The sequence below is a fragment of the Tachysurus fulvidraco genome, chromosome 3 (assembly GCF_022655615.1).
Source record: "Tachysurus fulvidraco isolate hzauxx_2018 chromosome 3, HZAU_PFXX_2.0, whole genome shotgun sequence".
In the NCBI taxonomy this organism is placed as follows: domain Eukaryota; kingdom Metazoa; phylum Chordata; class Actinopteri; order Siluriformes; family Bagridae; genus Tachysurus; species Tachysurus fulvidraco.
In genome coordinates this window covers 12,317,846-12,332,960 of record NC_062520.1, presented here as the reverse complement: position 1 = coordinate 12,332,960, position 15,115 = coordinate 12,317,846, and the positions used below count along the sequence as shown (strand labels likewise).

Genomic DNA, 15,115 nt, shown 5'->3' with positions numbered 1-15,115 from the left:
AAGACTGGTACCATGAGTTTCTTAGTGTAATAATGAAGGAGCTACAGTGATCCCTTTTTTATCGCGGTTAATGGGGACCGGTTAATGAAAAATCTGAAAAGTAGGATTGGCCCTAAGTTTGACCTTTTCACTGAATGTCATCATCTTCCTCTTCCTCTTGGGCTCACTAGAGGAATCTTTTGCAGGGGCACGGCACTTAGGAGGCATTGTAAGGGCTTAACGAAAAGATATTTTCGAACACAATACACGAGACACAGTTGACAGCATGAACGAGAGTGGCGAGATACAACAAGGGAAGAAGCTGGGAGAGGATATGATGATGCGCAGCCAATCAGCTCAGATCTCGCCCCGGGAACCAATCATGTGCCTTGTCTGAGTGCCTGTGGGTATGTACAAAGCCTCTGAGAGAGTTTCTCTCTTTGTCTGGCATCCTGGGAAACCGTTTTTACTTTTATTTTTCGATGAATATTTTTGAAAAATCAGCGATGCACTAAGGCCGCGAAACTTGAACCATGAAACTTGAACCGCAATACTTGAACCTTTGGCGAGAATTTTACAAAAATCATGTCAGGAACTATGATCATGTGTCTGCTAGACTCATGCTAGACTTTGTTCCAGATGTAAGGATAGCACAGTATTTCAGCAGACAGAACCAAGTACTTGAAAAATACTGTATCATGGCCAAGAATTGTATAAAAATCCGATCATTGTCCAGCAACTAAAAATTAACCTGCTTGTTTTATATACACTGTTGTAGCTGAACTAATCGTTTGCATTTGTTTACATTTTTAGGCCAATGGCAGCTGATCAGACCAGAGACAGAGTACATAATGACAAATGGACAGAACAATAGGCATCATTTGCTGTTTCAAGATCAGAATAGACATCTCATCTGTTCAGAGTCTTTGGAGCTAGTTGAAAGTTGACACATGAAGGGCAACTATAAATCAAAACATAGACACTTCAGTTTTTTTTTTACTGAATGCCATAATCTAAATCAAAGGAAAGGTGTACACGACAGTAGTAAGACCAGCTGTGCCATATGGGTTAGAGACTGTAGCAGTGAGGAAAAGACATGAGGCAGAGATGGAGGTAGCAGAGATGAGGATGTTGAGGAGTGACGAGGATAGACAGGATTAGGAATGAGCAGATCATGTTAGGATCCAGCCCGGATTTTGGCCATGTGCTTTTGTTAATGTTCTGTGTTCTGTGTCTGCCCTGTCCTTGTTTCTTCCTCCACGCCTCTGCACACCTGTTCTTCATGTGTTAATTGTCTTGTGTATTTAACCATGCCACGTTGCCTATGGCAGCACGGAATCCTTGTCCTCTTTTGTTGTCTCTTGACGTGTCTCTGGTTGTCTTTTGTTTTGTCTTCATCCTAGTTTATTTAATAAACCTGTTTATTTTAGCTATCCTGCATTTGGGTCTGTTTTTACCCCGCATCCCTGACAGATCAGAGGGACAGCTCAGGTTGGCTGTTTTAGGGACAATATCAAAGAGGCTATATTGAGATGGTTTGGACATGTACAGAGGAGGGAGATGGTTATAATGGTAGAAGGATGTTGGAGATGGGGCTGCCTGGTAAGAAGTCAAGAGGAAGGACAAAGAGGAGATACAGACATGTGAAAAAAATTAGAAAAACCTAATGAAAGCCTTTCGTTTTTTTAAACAGTTAAACATACAGTATGGGCATTTGATATTCATTTTAACAATAAAATAAAACCAAAGAAAAATGACCCCCACATTTGTATAAAATGGATAAAACTACCTATAGGTCTAACACTTTAGCATTTTGAAGAAGGCTTATTTAAACCCCAGACATTAGTTTGGTGTGATCTTAAATGTTGAAGTAAGAGGAATCACCATGGTGAGACCCAAAAGCCTTCAGAAAGAAGATTGTTGATGTTCATGAGTCTGTTAACGGATATGAAATAATCTCAAAAGAATTTGTAATCAGCTATTCCACTGTCCAAAAATAATTTACAAGTGGAGAACATTTAAAACAACTGCCAACATGACCAGGTCAGGCCGTCCAAGCAAATTCACCCCAGGAGCAGACTGCAAGATGCTTAAAGAAGTCTCAAAAAACACTAAAATATCATCACACGACCTACAGCAAGTTCTTGCTATAGTTGATGTCAAAGTCCACAAATCTACAATCTACAAGAGACTTCACAACTTCAGTTCTCATGTGCAAAGAGGCAACTTTTGCTGTCTAAGAAAACACGAGGGCGAGACCCAAGTTTGCCAAAGAACCCAGAGACAAAGGCCAAGACTTCTGGAATAATGTTCTTTGGACAGATAAGTTTATGAATTATTTCTATTGACTATAACAGAGGGCATGTTTGATCTAAACCCAATACAGCATTATAGCAAAAGATCCTTATACCAACTGCAAAACATGGTGGTGGAAGTGTTATAGTTTTGGGATGCTTTGGTGCAGCAGGACCTGGCCAGATCATCATCTCAGAATCTACTATGAACTCTACATTGTATCAGAAGGTGCTTGAGGAACACGTGAGGACATTGGTCAAAAAATTGAGGCTGAAGTGATACTGAACCTTGAAACATAACAAAAACATAACAGTAAATCCACCAAGGACTGGCTGAAAAGTAAAAAAAAAAGATAATTCTGGAATGTCATGTCAAAGACCAGATGTACTGTAAATCTTATTGAGATCCTGTGTGGTGATTTAAAACAGACTGAGAATGCAAGAAACCCCTCAAACACACAGCTAAAAGAATTCTGCATTGAGGAATGGTGGAAACTTGGTCATGGTTATGCTTGCTATAGTAAAAGGCTGCTAGGTGTGAAGAAACTACAGACCGACTTTTAGTGGTCTGTGATGTGAAGATTTCAGTATCAGGCTCCATTGGTGGTGTATGGTGACCCTTTGCTCGGACCTTAAAAGTTTTGTTAGACCCTTAAATATTCTTTTTATTCACACTCCTGGATTTTCCTCCTCTCATCCCTGCAATGGAATCTCATCAGGAATCCAGCTCAGCGTTGACAACTAGGTTTTATAAAATCATTTAAATAAGCCTCTTTATTTAGGAGCCTTACTGCGATGTTTCAATTAATGCAAACCAGCTTCAGCAGCTGTATATAAAAACGCTGCCTGAACATTATGGTTTAATATTCACCGAGGTGCTTGAAATGTAGGCAAACATTTGTTTATACCCAAACAAAATTCTGCAGACAAAAGTTTTAACATTTTGACTCTTTTGTACTTAATATTTAACAATTAATTTTCCAGCCAATCATTCAGTAATACTGTGGTTTATTGGTTAGGATTCTGTGCTTTCACTGATTACTGTACAGTGAGTGTTGTGAAGTGGTGGCTCTTTGGGCTACTGTTTGAAAAGCTTAAATCTCAGCAATATCATGCTGGCAATGCTAAATCCTTGAATAAGACACTTAACCCTCAATTGCTCAACTGTATCTTAAAGAGTAAGTCATTTTGGACAGACCTGTAAACCAACTGAATAAATGTGATCATAACAAATAAATACATACATTTTAACTGAGAAACTCCATTAATACTGTAGAACAACACCCTCGTGAAAAAAAAGTAAAAAAAAACCCAGCCAAATAAAACAACAAAATAACAGATTGACTACATAATGCGAGAACAAAAGTGGAATAAAAAGGCAATGGAAAGTTGCATGCCTGCCAAAAGAACCAGTGATCAGCTGCTGCTTTTCACCTTATGTGTGAAGCTGTGAGTGTAAGCTGTCTGTGTCAGTAATCAAATTTTGCTTTAAAAACATAAAGCTGTGATTCTTATCACACTTGCTAAAAGTAGCAAATGGCATACATTCAGGTGTTTTTCCTGAGAACCACCATCATCATAATGCCCAAGTATTCTCTTTATAATGCAAGACAGAGTTAAGGCTTGAAATCTGACCTTCCAATCAACAACCCAGAAGCTAAATAACTTGAGCAACTACTGCCCTACTAATATACTGGCAAAACAGGCAAAAAAGTAAAACAAAACAAAACAAAAAAAAAAACAGGGCAGCAGTACAACATGACCACTCTACTGGTTGGTGGTTTTGGTTCAGCAGCTCGCCATTTCAAACAATGCTGTAAATAATGGGCTATGTTAGCTGTTCTTAACTGCTAGCAAAACAAATAAAAACTGAAACCATAGATTTAAAAAACAAAGCAAGTGACTGCCTCTATTCCATTTGTATGTTGAATTTAACATAGAAAAATAAATAAATAAAAGATTAAACAAACCAACTCTTGACTCTACGCAGAAACTCCAGCAAAATCCATCTAATACCATCTGCCGATGCAGCGTACAGCTTTTCTGCTAGCGTGCACTGAGAGGATAAAAGCAGAGGATGAGAAAGGAGTTGAAAGGATCCTGAGGGCTGCTGGAGGTAAACACTAGCTGACAGGGTGGCTTTAACCCTGTATCCTACTGAAGCGTGCCCCTTTGGCATAGCAGCTTCTGTCTGATGTCTTTTCACCCGGAGAGTGCGTCTGACTCCACAGTATGAATGCAACCCACACGGCAGGCTCAGAGTGAGGCGTGGTGTATGGTGTAGACACACGCTGGCCCACTAATCCCGCACTCAGCAGTCAGCCACACACTGGATAAGGGTCAAATGAAACTTGGCCTGGTCATGCAGACTTGTATTGGGTAGACTCAGGGAAGCGTGTTGGCAATGTACCCTTCTACTTAGAGGCATCTGTCTGTGTGGACTGGGTGTGTGTGTGTGTGTGTGTGTGTGTGTGTGTGTGTGTGTGTGTGTGTTATCTAATTTGAGAGAGCAGTACAAAAAGATAGAAAAAAGTATAATATATGATTTTTCTATTGGATGTTATTTCTGTCATCTTCACTTCCCATCAGATCAATAAACTGGGCTCTTTGTTTTGCTCTTTGCAGGATCACACCACTATATTCTGTAAAAGGCTACTTCTAATAGGTTTACTTTGGTGCTGCTCAGAAAAATACAACTTAGTGATTTCACTCTGTATACATCACCTCAATCTAATTTCAGCAAGTAATGAAATCATCTTTGTCAGCAACAAAATAGTGTCTAGATTCTAAGAGTGTATGTGTGAAATAGATATGCGTTAAAAAAAAATTAAGTGCTTGCTGACACCTTGGACAGTGTCTGACGTTTCAGTCACTCAATGGACTCTTAGAGTGTTTAGTCTGCATATTACTCTTAGCTCCCTGACGGCTCTGCATATATAAAAGTGCACAATTTTACACTACTTGTTATTTGCTGAGGTCACGTAATTCTGGAGTATGATTTTTCCTGCTACGAGGGACAGTCCTAACCAAGTCATATAGATTGTGAAATATTTTAGTGCTCCTATTAAAAATGGTCCAATAGAGATGTTCAAAGCAGTCTGTATTGCATTGTGGTCACTGAAATAGAAAAGAAAAGAGCAATAGCCAATTGTTCCACCATTAAGGGTTCATTTTTAGCAGCCGAGTGACTCAGCAAGCCATCGTCTGTCCCTCATTGGCCCAATTTTAATGGTTCCACACACTACTGTTAATGCATGGCACTGACATGCATATTGAAGAATCTCTTCCCCCAAATGACTCTGTAAACAAGATGTGAGGGCAGCACTGGTAACATAATTTGCAGGAATAAGTGTCAGGCTGCAGTTATTGCGTTATTTAGTGCGCCATAAAGCGCCAGGCTATTGATTTGAGAGGCGAAGCGGTTCCACAGTTATTTCTGTCATTGCCACTCTCATTAAACTGATATATTAGGCTCTGTGTTTCCCCTTCTGCCTTTCTGTGCCTCTGAGCAGACCCCATTCTCGTGCTTTATTTCTTTTTGTCCTTTCTTTTTGTGCTCTTATCCTTTTCATGGTGTATCATAGCCATCTATTAGATTACATGTTATTATTTTTATATGTTATTTCATCCGATAGATATTCATATGATTTACAACATAAATTTCATACAACATACATTTATGGTTCATCCCTGAAACAAATAACCTATCAGACTGCAACGCCTAACCATGAGCAAGGCTAAGAAGCCAAGACACAGAGCAGATGACAAAAAAATAAATAAAATAATGAATTAAAATAGTCTAGTGGCAGAACAGAGCGCATTGTGTTTACATAGACTCAGAGCTGTTAATTCTTTATAAATCCATACTGCTTTCTGAGCTAGTTCCCTGTACACAGCAGGTTGGCTAACTCTGCCAGGCTTACAGCAGAGCCTGTGATGGCAGCGTACCAGACATTATTGCTCAGGCTGCCGCACCGACTGCATCCATTCGGTGCACACTAAACTGAAATCCCATGTCCACTGCAAATATGATTTCTGTTAACCTGAGGATAATCTTATGTGCAGACTGAAAAAAACAACAACAACAAATGAGCTTGATGAAAAAAAAATATATATTAACCCTAAAAATGCATCAGACTCTTTATAATGCAAATGCTATAATTATTTAATTGTTAGAATTGTTAAAATAATCCTTCACGCATTAATAATTATTACTATTAACTTCAAGGACTTCTTATAAAAATTCGGACAGAAAGGGAACGAAAGGATGAGCAGTGCATGTTATCTAGAAATGGAGAAATAGGTGGGTGTGTTGATCGATATTTCGAGGAGTCCAGACTGTCACTCAGCCTGATCTCTCACAGGAGGCTGTGAGAGGAGATCAACCACTCAGATTAACATCTCCTGTTCCATCTCGTGAAAACAGACTCAGTCCTCTGACTGTCTCCAAGTCTCTCACACCTCAACCATTTATAATGAGGCAATGATAATGGAAATGAGAAAATAAAGGACATCCTGCGTACTGACGGATAACTGCTGTATGTTCAAGAAAATGGATCACTTTTTTAAAATGAATAAATTATTTAGAAACTGCCCACACCGTTTAATAGAAAAATTACACCTGTTAAATATAAGCATGAGTTACTTTATCAGGAGCAAGCTTTTATGTGACTAATGATGATTTATTGTGTAAGGTAACGCAAATGTCAAGAGCTTAATTTCAGCATGTTAGCTAATTGGTGCTTCTTTTTATGGCATGTTATATATGTTTTATTTCATCATAGTTTAACAAAGATATTTGCTATTAAAGAGTGAATGTTTTTTGATGAATGAAGACAAGAACTATAAATACAAGAAAATATTTGATCACATTTAACTTCCTGATTACTCAAAATTGATAAGACAATGTATTAATTGTGCATATAAGTATATCGGAATTGTGCACTGATAAGGAGGCAGATGAGTTACCTGTGGGTTTGCCTTTAGTTTCTGGTTGACAAAGCAATGATGAGGATCAGGACAACCATAACGAATACTCCACCCATTAGTAAGTAGCATTTCCTTTTTCTCAGCTGCTTCTGTGGAGACAAACAGAAGAAGAGATGATGAGACATATTTGCTGTCAACAATTATTAATAAGTAATTAACATCTACCAGTTGCTATATTGACAATAAAGTAAAGGCAGATTGTCATTAGTAATAACAGATTCACTGTACATGAATAATCATCCACTAATAAATAAATTAATACTTAATAATGAGATAAGGCATGCACTAATCACAAACTAATAATTATAACCTGAGTCTTATGAATTCATGTGTGAATAACGACCACCTTAAGTAAAGATTAGTACATGTTTGTTGGTTGAGGTTTTACTGAGCATGTAGTGCTAAACTAAATCAAAAATCCACTGCAAAACAGTCTGATTAGAAAATGGTAAAATTTGTTACTACATTCATTTCAGTCTTGTAGTTAAAGGAGCAGTGTCCTGTCCAGTGCGTTAATACTACAGTGGGTGTTAAAGAGAAATGGGTTGAGATGAAATGATTGGTGTTTTTTACTTGCATGTCTTTCTATGTTCAATAAGGAAGATCATTGTAAATTATTAAAATAATACACAGCCATCCAATGATGTTTGTGTGCACAGCTCCATATGAGAAATTTAAAAATGATGCACATTTAATTCATATACTTTTATATTTATTTAGTTTATCTCTACTTGTTAATTTATATGTTGCTTAAAATGCATGGCTTACATACTTCTTTATATTTTTGTATAAATTCATAAAACCCACGCCGTATTTAAGGTCAACACTTCAAGAGTTTGTGATTAGTACATGCATTAATTCATAATAAGTTCATATTTAAGTAAATATTAATTCAGGTGTTTTGTCAATCGCGTAATTATTCATGTATTGTAATTGTAAAGTGTTATCAATGAAACCCTTCTGAGATTTATTTTTCAGGTGTGATTTTTTGTTTTCCTGGTAAAGGACCACAAACCTTGTGTTTGTCAGACAAATATTTCTTTTAAATCATCGAATACTATTTAGATAATTATGCAATGTGTAACAATTTTGTTCTTAGATTTTGATTAGTTCAGTTCAACATCCTTGTCAACTCATACATCCTTAGAAAGTGTTTCTCAAGGGTTCTTTGGATAGATAAAGATTCTTAGCTTCTTAAACAGGTTCTACTTGGAATGGTTTCTAAGGGGCTTTTTACTCCTGGTCACTACATGCGTTTTCTGTGATCCGATAGCTATCCGATCGTAAAAAGACCAGGTGTAAATCCGATTGTTCAAACCACTTCAGGAGGTGGTCTGGGAAGCATTTCAGATGAATCTGGACAGGTGTAAATGAATGTGGTTGTTCAAGCCACACACGTCAGCGCTATACTCCTCCCAAACGGAAGTACGTCACTCGCAAGTGACCCACGAGTCATGCATCGCGCCCGAAACAAATATGGAAGACACGCAGGCACTTATTGCTCTTTGGAGCGATGAAAGCGTCCAACAAAAGCTTTGTAAAACATATAGAAACAAGAGTATATTTAAGTATATACACCAAAGCATGTTCCATTTCAATTACCCCAGAAATGAGGTAATATATTTGCATTTTGGGTGGGAGTAGAAAGATCAGATTGATATCCGATTCGCCAAGACACATTTATGTGGCCTAATGTAAATGGAACAGTTTTCAGATAGCTATCGGATCAGAGAAAACACATGAAGTGACCAGGTGTAAAAAGGGTTTTTGAAAACTGTCAGTGTCAGTGTGTTAGCGTATAGGTAGATGACAAATGAATGTAAAACTATATAAATGTAAACTGTCTTTTCCCCCCTTACATATCACACTAACGTATTGTACAAACATCATGGCTATTGAATTTATGATTTCAACCTCAACACCTATTACCTATTTCAATGCATATATCACTTTAGTAATTTTTCTTCTGTTGAACACTAGCCAATTGAACAGTCTTTGTAAAACTACTGTCCTTTGTACCCTTCTTTCAACATCACTTAGATCTTGTTCTGTTGATCCACAATCGAGGTCAACTGGGTCTGCTTAGCATTTTTATACATGTCACAGTGCACTGTAAGTGTTAATTGCTTAAATTTCCCATGCATTGTGCTTGTCTGAATAGATCCTGTTCCTCTGCATTTTTTTTTTAAGATTATTCCTGTCTTGTTAAAGATTGATCCTGACAATTCTTGTCTGTAATAGTCAGCAACACGACTGCAACATTACAGTGAAGCGGAATGAAAAATATTTGAAGTAAAATTCTCAGCTTAGTTGTTTTATAATCACAATCCCACATTAACATGAACCTCAATATGCTTTGTATATTGACACAAACTGAACTTTAAAACTTTGTTCATGGTCTGTCCTGTGTCATAAAACAAATCCAAATTCAGTGATGTTTAAAGATCCAGTTCTGTATTTGTAACACATTCTGGTCTTGACACATCCTTTGCCTCTGATAAGGGATTACATGATGGAATTTCATGTATTTCCAGAATGCCACAAGTGCTATTTGCCATTATATTCCTTAGTAGTTCTTTTGAACACCCCATGCATTTCCCCTCTTCCCCATTACTTTTGTCATGTTTATAAATTAAACCAGAAATCCAAATAGATAAATACAAAAATTGGGAAGTGCATTTAAGTGCTGAGTAGATTCATTTAAATATATATATTTTCAAACTTGACATCCGCAGGCAGCACCAATGTTTGGGAGTACAGAACTTATGATGCTTTGAAATGCTTTTCTTTTTCACTTTTTTTTCCCATTCGTTTTTCACTACAAAACGGTTGAGAGCAGCAGTGTTAGACCAGAGCTGGGCTTGGAGTCTTTAAATCCTGACGCGCTTCAAAGCACGGAGCACAATTCATCTTCTTATCTGAGACTGGAAACAGGCTTTCTATGTGGAAAGAGAGAGAGAGGCAAAGCGAGGGTGAGGGGAGTGGAGGGGAGGCAAAAAACTGCTGTCGAGTAATTTTCCATTTAAACGTTCCACTCTACAACAATTTGCATAAGCAGCCCTGCGTCTGTGATAAGAAGATTGGTAATTTTCAAAGGCTCTGTGGGGATTGAGAATTAAAAGCCGCTCTCTGCTATCTTCTCTCTTGCAGCTGGTCACCACAGATTCTGCAGCTTCTTTCTTAAACTTTCTACTCTCCCTCTCTTTTGCTCTCACCCTCTCTCTCTGTCTCTCTCTCTCTCTCGCTCTCTCTCACTCTCTCAGTCTCTCTCTATCTCAGTAGACTCCCTGTGGCGTTCTCATTCTGTGTCATCCTGGCTTCCACTGCCTTTTAGGGAAAACAGCAAAATAAAAAGTGAATAAGGTGAAGAGGTACAAAGAAGAGCTTTCGACAACAAAAGCACTGTTATTCTATTTTAGAGTGATTTTCCTGACTGTGCTGAGGATGGAGAGGAGAAGTATAGATGTATATATAATTAAGACTACATCAAGATACACACATTTGTATATAGAAAACAAACTTCAGTATTAAGCAGGTAAAGGCTTGATTTGATGCCATTTGTAAACTTACAGCCTTATAGATAGATAGATAGATAGATAAATAATAGACAAGCCAGATCCCTATGTACCAGGTAATGATTTGTTTTTAAATTTATTGTTGTGATTATCTCTAAAATTTGCTATATTACCATAACTTGTGGATAGGCAAAATAACCATGCTGCCAGACTTTCATGCATTCATGCAACTGGTATTTGAATCTTTAGAGAGCTAAATATAGGATCTAGTTATGTGCTAACAGCCATTGCACTGACCATCTCAAGAACCCTGTGTCTGAATTGGACATCTTCTGTGCAGATAAGTCTATGCTAACATCACATGTTCAGACTTCAATGGCCAGGCATCCTTCTTGCCCCTTATCATTGGAAAATGTGGAAGCTATTTCTAGCTGTCTGATGGATTCTGATTTGCCATGTTCAACTCTGGTCACAGCAGTGTCTGTGGAATGGTCTAGGTTGGTGCCTGTCAGGCTCTAAGTTATCCATGGCAGCAGCTTTAAAGGCAATGGTAGCACAAGGCAGCCACCCCATCAGTCATATGTATGGCAGATATTATTATGCTTGTTTATCAGATTCAACCCAGATGTCGCATCTGTTGAGGATACTAGGACTGATGACAGCAGTCACAGCAGTGGAACTGTAAGATTTTCACAATTTTTTCAGCTTACGGCTGGTAAACCCCCAACATAGTGTCCCATTGGACACAGACACCTGTAGGCTAAGCTACTGGTATGATCCCACATGGGCAGACTTATCAAACCTCACTGGATGTGGTCCATCTGGGCATAGTTTATCCTACCAGTTCTGAGAGATTGACACAAGTTATTCCACTCACAAACAACAGTCTGACAGTGAGCTTCTTCATCCCTGAGAAAGTTGTTGCAAGGCACAGATCGATCTCTTTTCCATTGCCACGTCAACCAGTTGTGGTTTTATTGTCAGAACTGGACAGAAAACTACGTCATGATGCCCAAGCTCATAACTGGCCTCATAAAGTATTTTACTTCTCTACAAGTTGTAGAGATTTCAGCAATTAGACCACATAGACCTGCTTTTGGACTGAACATGGCTTAGAAGACCTTTGTTTTCGCTTGTTTTTTACTAGTTGTCAAAACTCACTGTTGGCTTCCTTCCTGAACCAATGAGCTACCATTAACGGACAATGAGATTTTGCACTCTCAGCCAGGTTACTCGTGTCTGTGAATTGTGACCAAATCACCTGCTAAGGACTCTGGCCGAGAAAATTCAGGAATAGTTTTTGAGAAAACGATCCCATTTTGTATCATGCATTTTGTTTATATTCATGTTTACCTGTTTTTGCCCTGCCTAGCTTTAATCCTGTTCCCACCTCTGCACACCTGTTCCTTTTGTTTCTCTGTTTATTTGTCCTATTTATACCTGTTGTCTGAGTCCTTGTCTTTCATCTCCCTTGTTTGTTTTTTTGTTTTTCGGTTTCATGGTTTTGATTTTCGTGTTTGTAATTTTTCTGTAGTTCTGTTGTTTTAAATAAACCCCCTGTTTTTGCCACTATGCATGCATTTGGGTCTGATTTTTTTTCCTGTTGAGGTATGTTTCCTGACAGTTGTTGATTTTTGTTAACAAAAAATATTATTTTGGATTCATCTGACTGCTACACTTTCAGCAAGTGTTTTACCAACAAAAAAATGTCATGCAACTTTTAAAGAGGTAGTGGCTAATTTTTCCATTTGCAATTTCTAGACAGTGAGAACTATAGACAAAATAATACAGTATATTCTTTAGTGGTGCCATTTCACCAGAACTCTGGATAAAATTATATTATTAAGTAGACAGAATCATTTCTGCTATATATTTTAGTAAATATGTAGAATAATTGTGTGATATCTCTTTAAAAGAATTTTTTTTAATGTACATTTTGCCATCATAAAACAGATTCAGTCTCAGTATGGAAAGCTATTTACCTTGTATGACATGAAAAATGTCTTTATAATACCATAATAATGCAGAAGGATGATTACTGACATAACATTATTCTGCCTGTATCTTATCTGCTTGGAAAATTGGAAGTCTGTATAATAAGTAGCATTTGCAGTGACACTGCTTGGCATGTAATCGGCTTAGGTGAAATTTGCATAAGCATTCAGTCCCAGTTGAGCTGATGTGGTGTAGCAAATAAACATGGGCTTGTGGTCCTGTTCTGCACTGCAGATGTGCATGACATAGTTGGACACGTTGCTGTGACTATTCAAATTCCACTGTGCTGCATCACTGTGCATGTCTGACTACCCTGTAGAGATTCTTTCTATATGTAGAAATGACTTACAATTTGAGGTAAATAGCAATTATAGTATTATACACAGTACAATTACTATAATAGCAGAACATGATTTATAGGAAAGAAATAGTTATATAATTATATAATTATAGTTTCATTTCACTAATTTAGGTATACATTCCCATCATCATATGTGAAGACTCATATATACATATTTATTTACTCCACGGCTTTAATATATAAGATAAAAGGTTTTATTCCGATCTCAAGTCATTTATCAATCCAGAATTATTAGAAGAAGTGACTCATAACTATATAATATGGTAGGTCTAGGATGAAATTAATAACAACCTCAAACAATTTTAGTTATTACAGGTTATTACACTTAAACAGCTGAACATTAACACTATCATCCAGCATACAATCAAGCAGCTTGCTCTGAGCAGTTTTAGACACACCTTTGTTCAATACTGTTCCCTGTAATGGTGTGTGAGGTGCACACAGAAGAGCTAATATCATTAATCAAGGTTGGCAGGTTTCAGCTAAATTTCCATCCCAACTACTTGGTACATTTTTTATAAGAATGTAATCCTTACAACCCTGTCATTAACTGCACTGTCTACTGCTTCATCTCCACTGACAGCGTTCATAGAGCGAGTATGGGCCAGCATGATCACTGCCCCACGGGGTTTCTATTAGTGCTTGTTACAGTTCCCATTCCCAGTGGGGCAGTGAGTATGCCCTTACATTTTTACACATAGGGAGGAGAGAAAATCAAAGTCAGTTTCTATCTTTCAAATGGAATTTTCAAATTTTGGAATAGATGGTCATTCATGTGATTTGTTTTTCAACTGAATTTAAAATATTTCTCAAAGTAATCATCATGATTACTGATGAGCAACAATTATTTCAAAACTCTGTAGATATTGTATCACTACTACTTCTACCACTATTTCTATTCTACCTACTATTTGTACTATAACTATTAATGGCAATAATTCTAGGAGTACTACAGTATATAGTACTATCTATCTATTTATCTATCAATCGATTAAATGATCATTTGGTAGATAGATAGATAGATAGATAGATAGATAGATAGATAGATAGATAGATAGATAGATAGATAGATAGATAGATAGATAGATAGATAGATAGGTGTGCATGTTTGTGCATGTGTGTGTATGTGTGTGTGTGCGTGTGTGTGTGTGTGTGTGTGTGTGTGTGTGAGAGAGAGAGAGAGAGGGAGAGAGAGAGAAAGAAAGGGAGAGAGAGAGAGAGAGAGAGAGAGAGAGAGAGAGAGAGAGAGAGAGAGAGAGAGAGAGAGAGAGAGAGAGAGATACACAGATACAGATACAGACAGAGTCACAAAGAGACACAGAGATAGAACTGTTTGAAGCAGTTTGGGCTGAATACAATCAATGTACTCAAAACAGCATGCAGCTCGGGAGAATAGGAGGAATGAAGAAGGAAGAGAGGACAGAACCCAAATCCAGAACTCACAATCAAATGCTCCAGCACAGACTATTATCCAACCACACACTACACATGCAGAAATAAACTCAAGCTCACATAAATATAACGTTTGTCAGAATAAAGAAAGCAATGTTCATAATTGATGCCTGATGTGTTTCACAGTGAACTGTTTCACAGACTGCTTACTTCAGTTCAAGTTTTACACACAGCTCCAGTGTGTTAATGAACAATACTCTTTAATTCTGCTCACTTGAGCTCTGATTGTACTGATACATCATCACTCCTCTATTTAGCTTTAAAACAGCAGTGATAAGCAGTGGATGTATTATAGATTCAATTTATTTCCGGTGTGTATTCGACATGTTGGACTACAGACAGAAACTGTCTTGTCTTTTTTAATTGGCTATCACATACAATGAATGTATAGAGACTTAGGAGAGATGCTCGAGGGAAATGTATGCGTGCTCAGAGTTACCAGCACCCCCACCTTTTCCTCTGGGTGCGGCTAGCGGGACTGGTGAAGTGCTAAATTGCTCTGTGTGAGTTTGGTCACGGCTGAACTCTCA

The 15,115-nt window shown here is 37.7% G+C and overlaps 1 protein-coding gene across 3 annotated transcripts in view; it reads right to left on the bottom strand.

Moving 5' to 3' along the window:
- tsnare1 (T-SNARE Domain Containing 1) overlaps positions 1-15,115 on the bottom strand; it is a 147,532-nt gene that overhangs the window by 37,386 nt on the left and 95,031 nt on the right. For all 3 annotated transcript variants that reach the window (XR_003441073.2, XM_027149940.2, XM_027149939.2), the window contains exon 11: positions 7,242-7,351. Coding sequence is in view for 2 of the 3 variants with exons in the window: in XM_027149940.2 (XP_027005741.2) it covers positions 7,256-7,351 (96 nt within the window). In the remaining variant the exon portion in view is untranslated. The remainder of the gene's footprint in view (positions 1-7,241; positions 7,352-15,115) is intronic.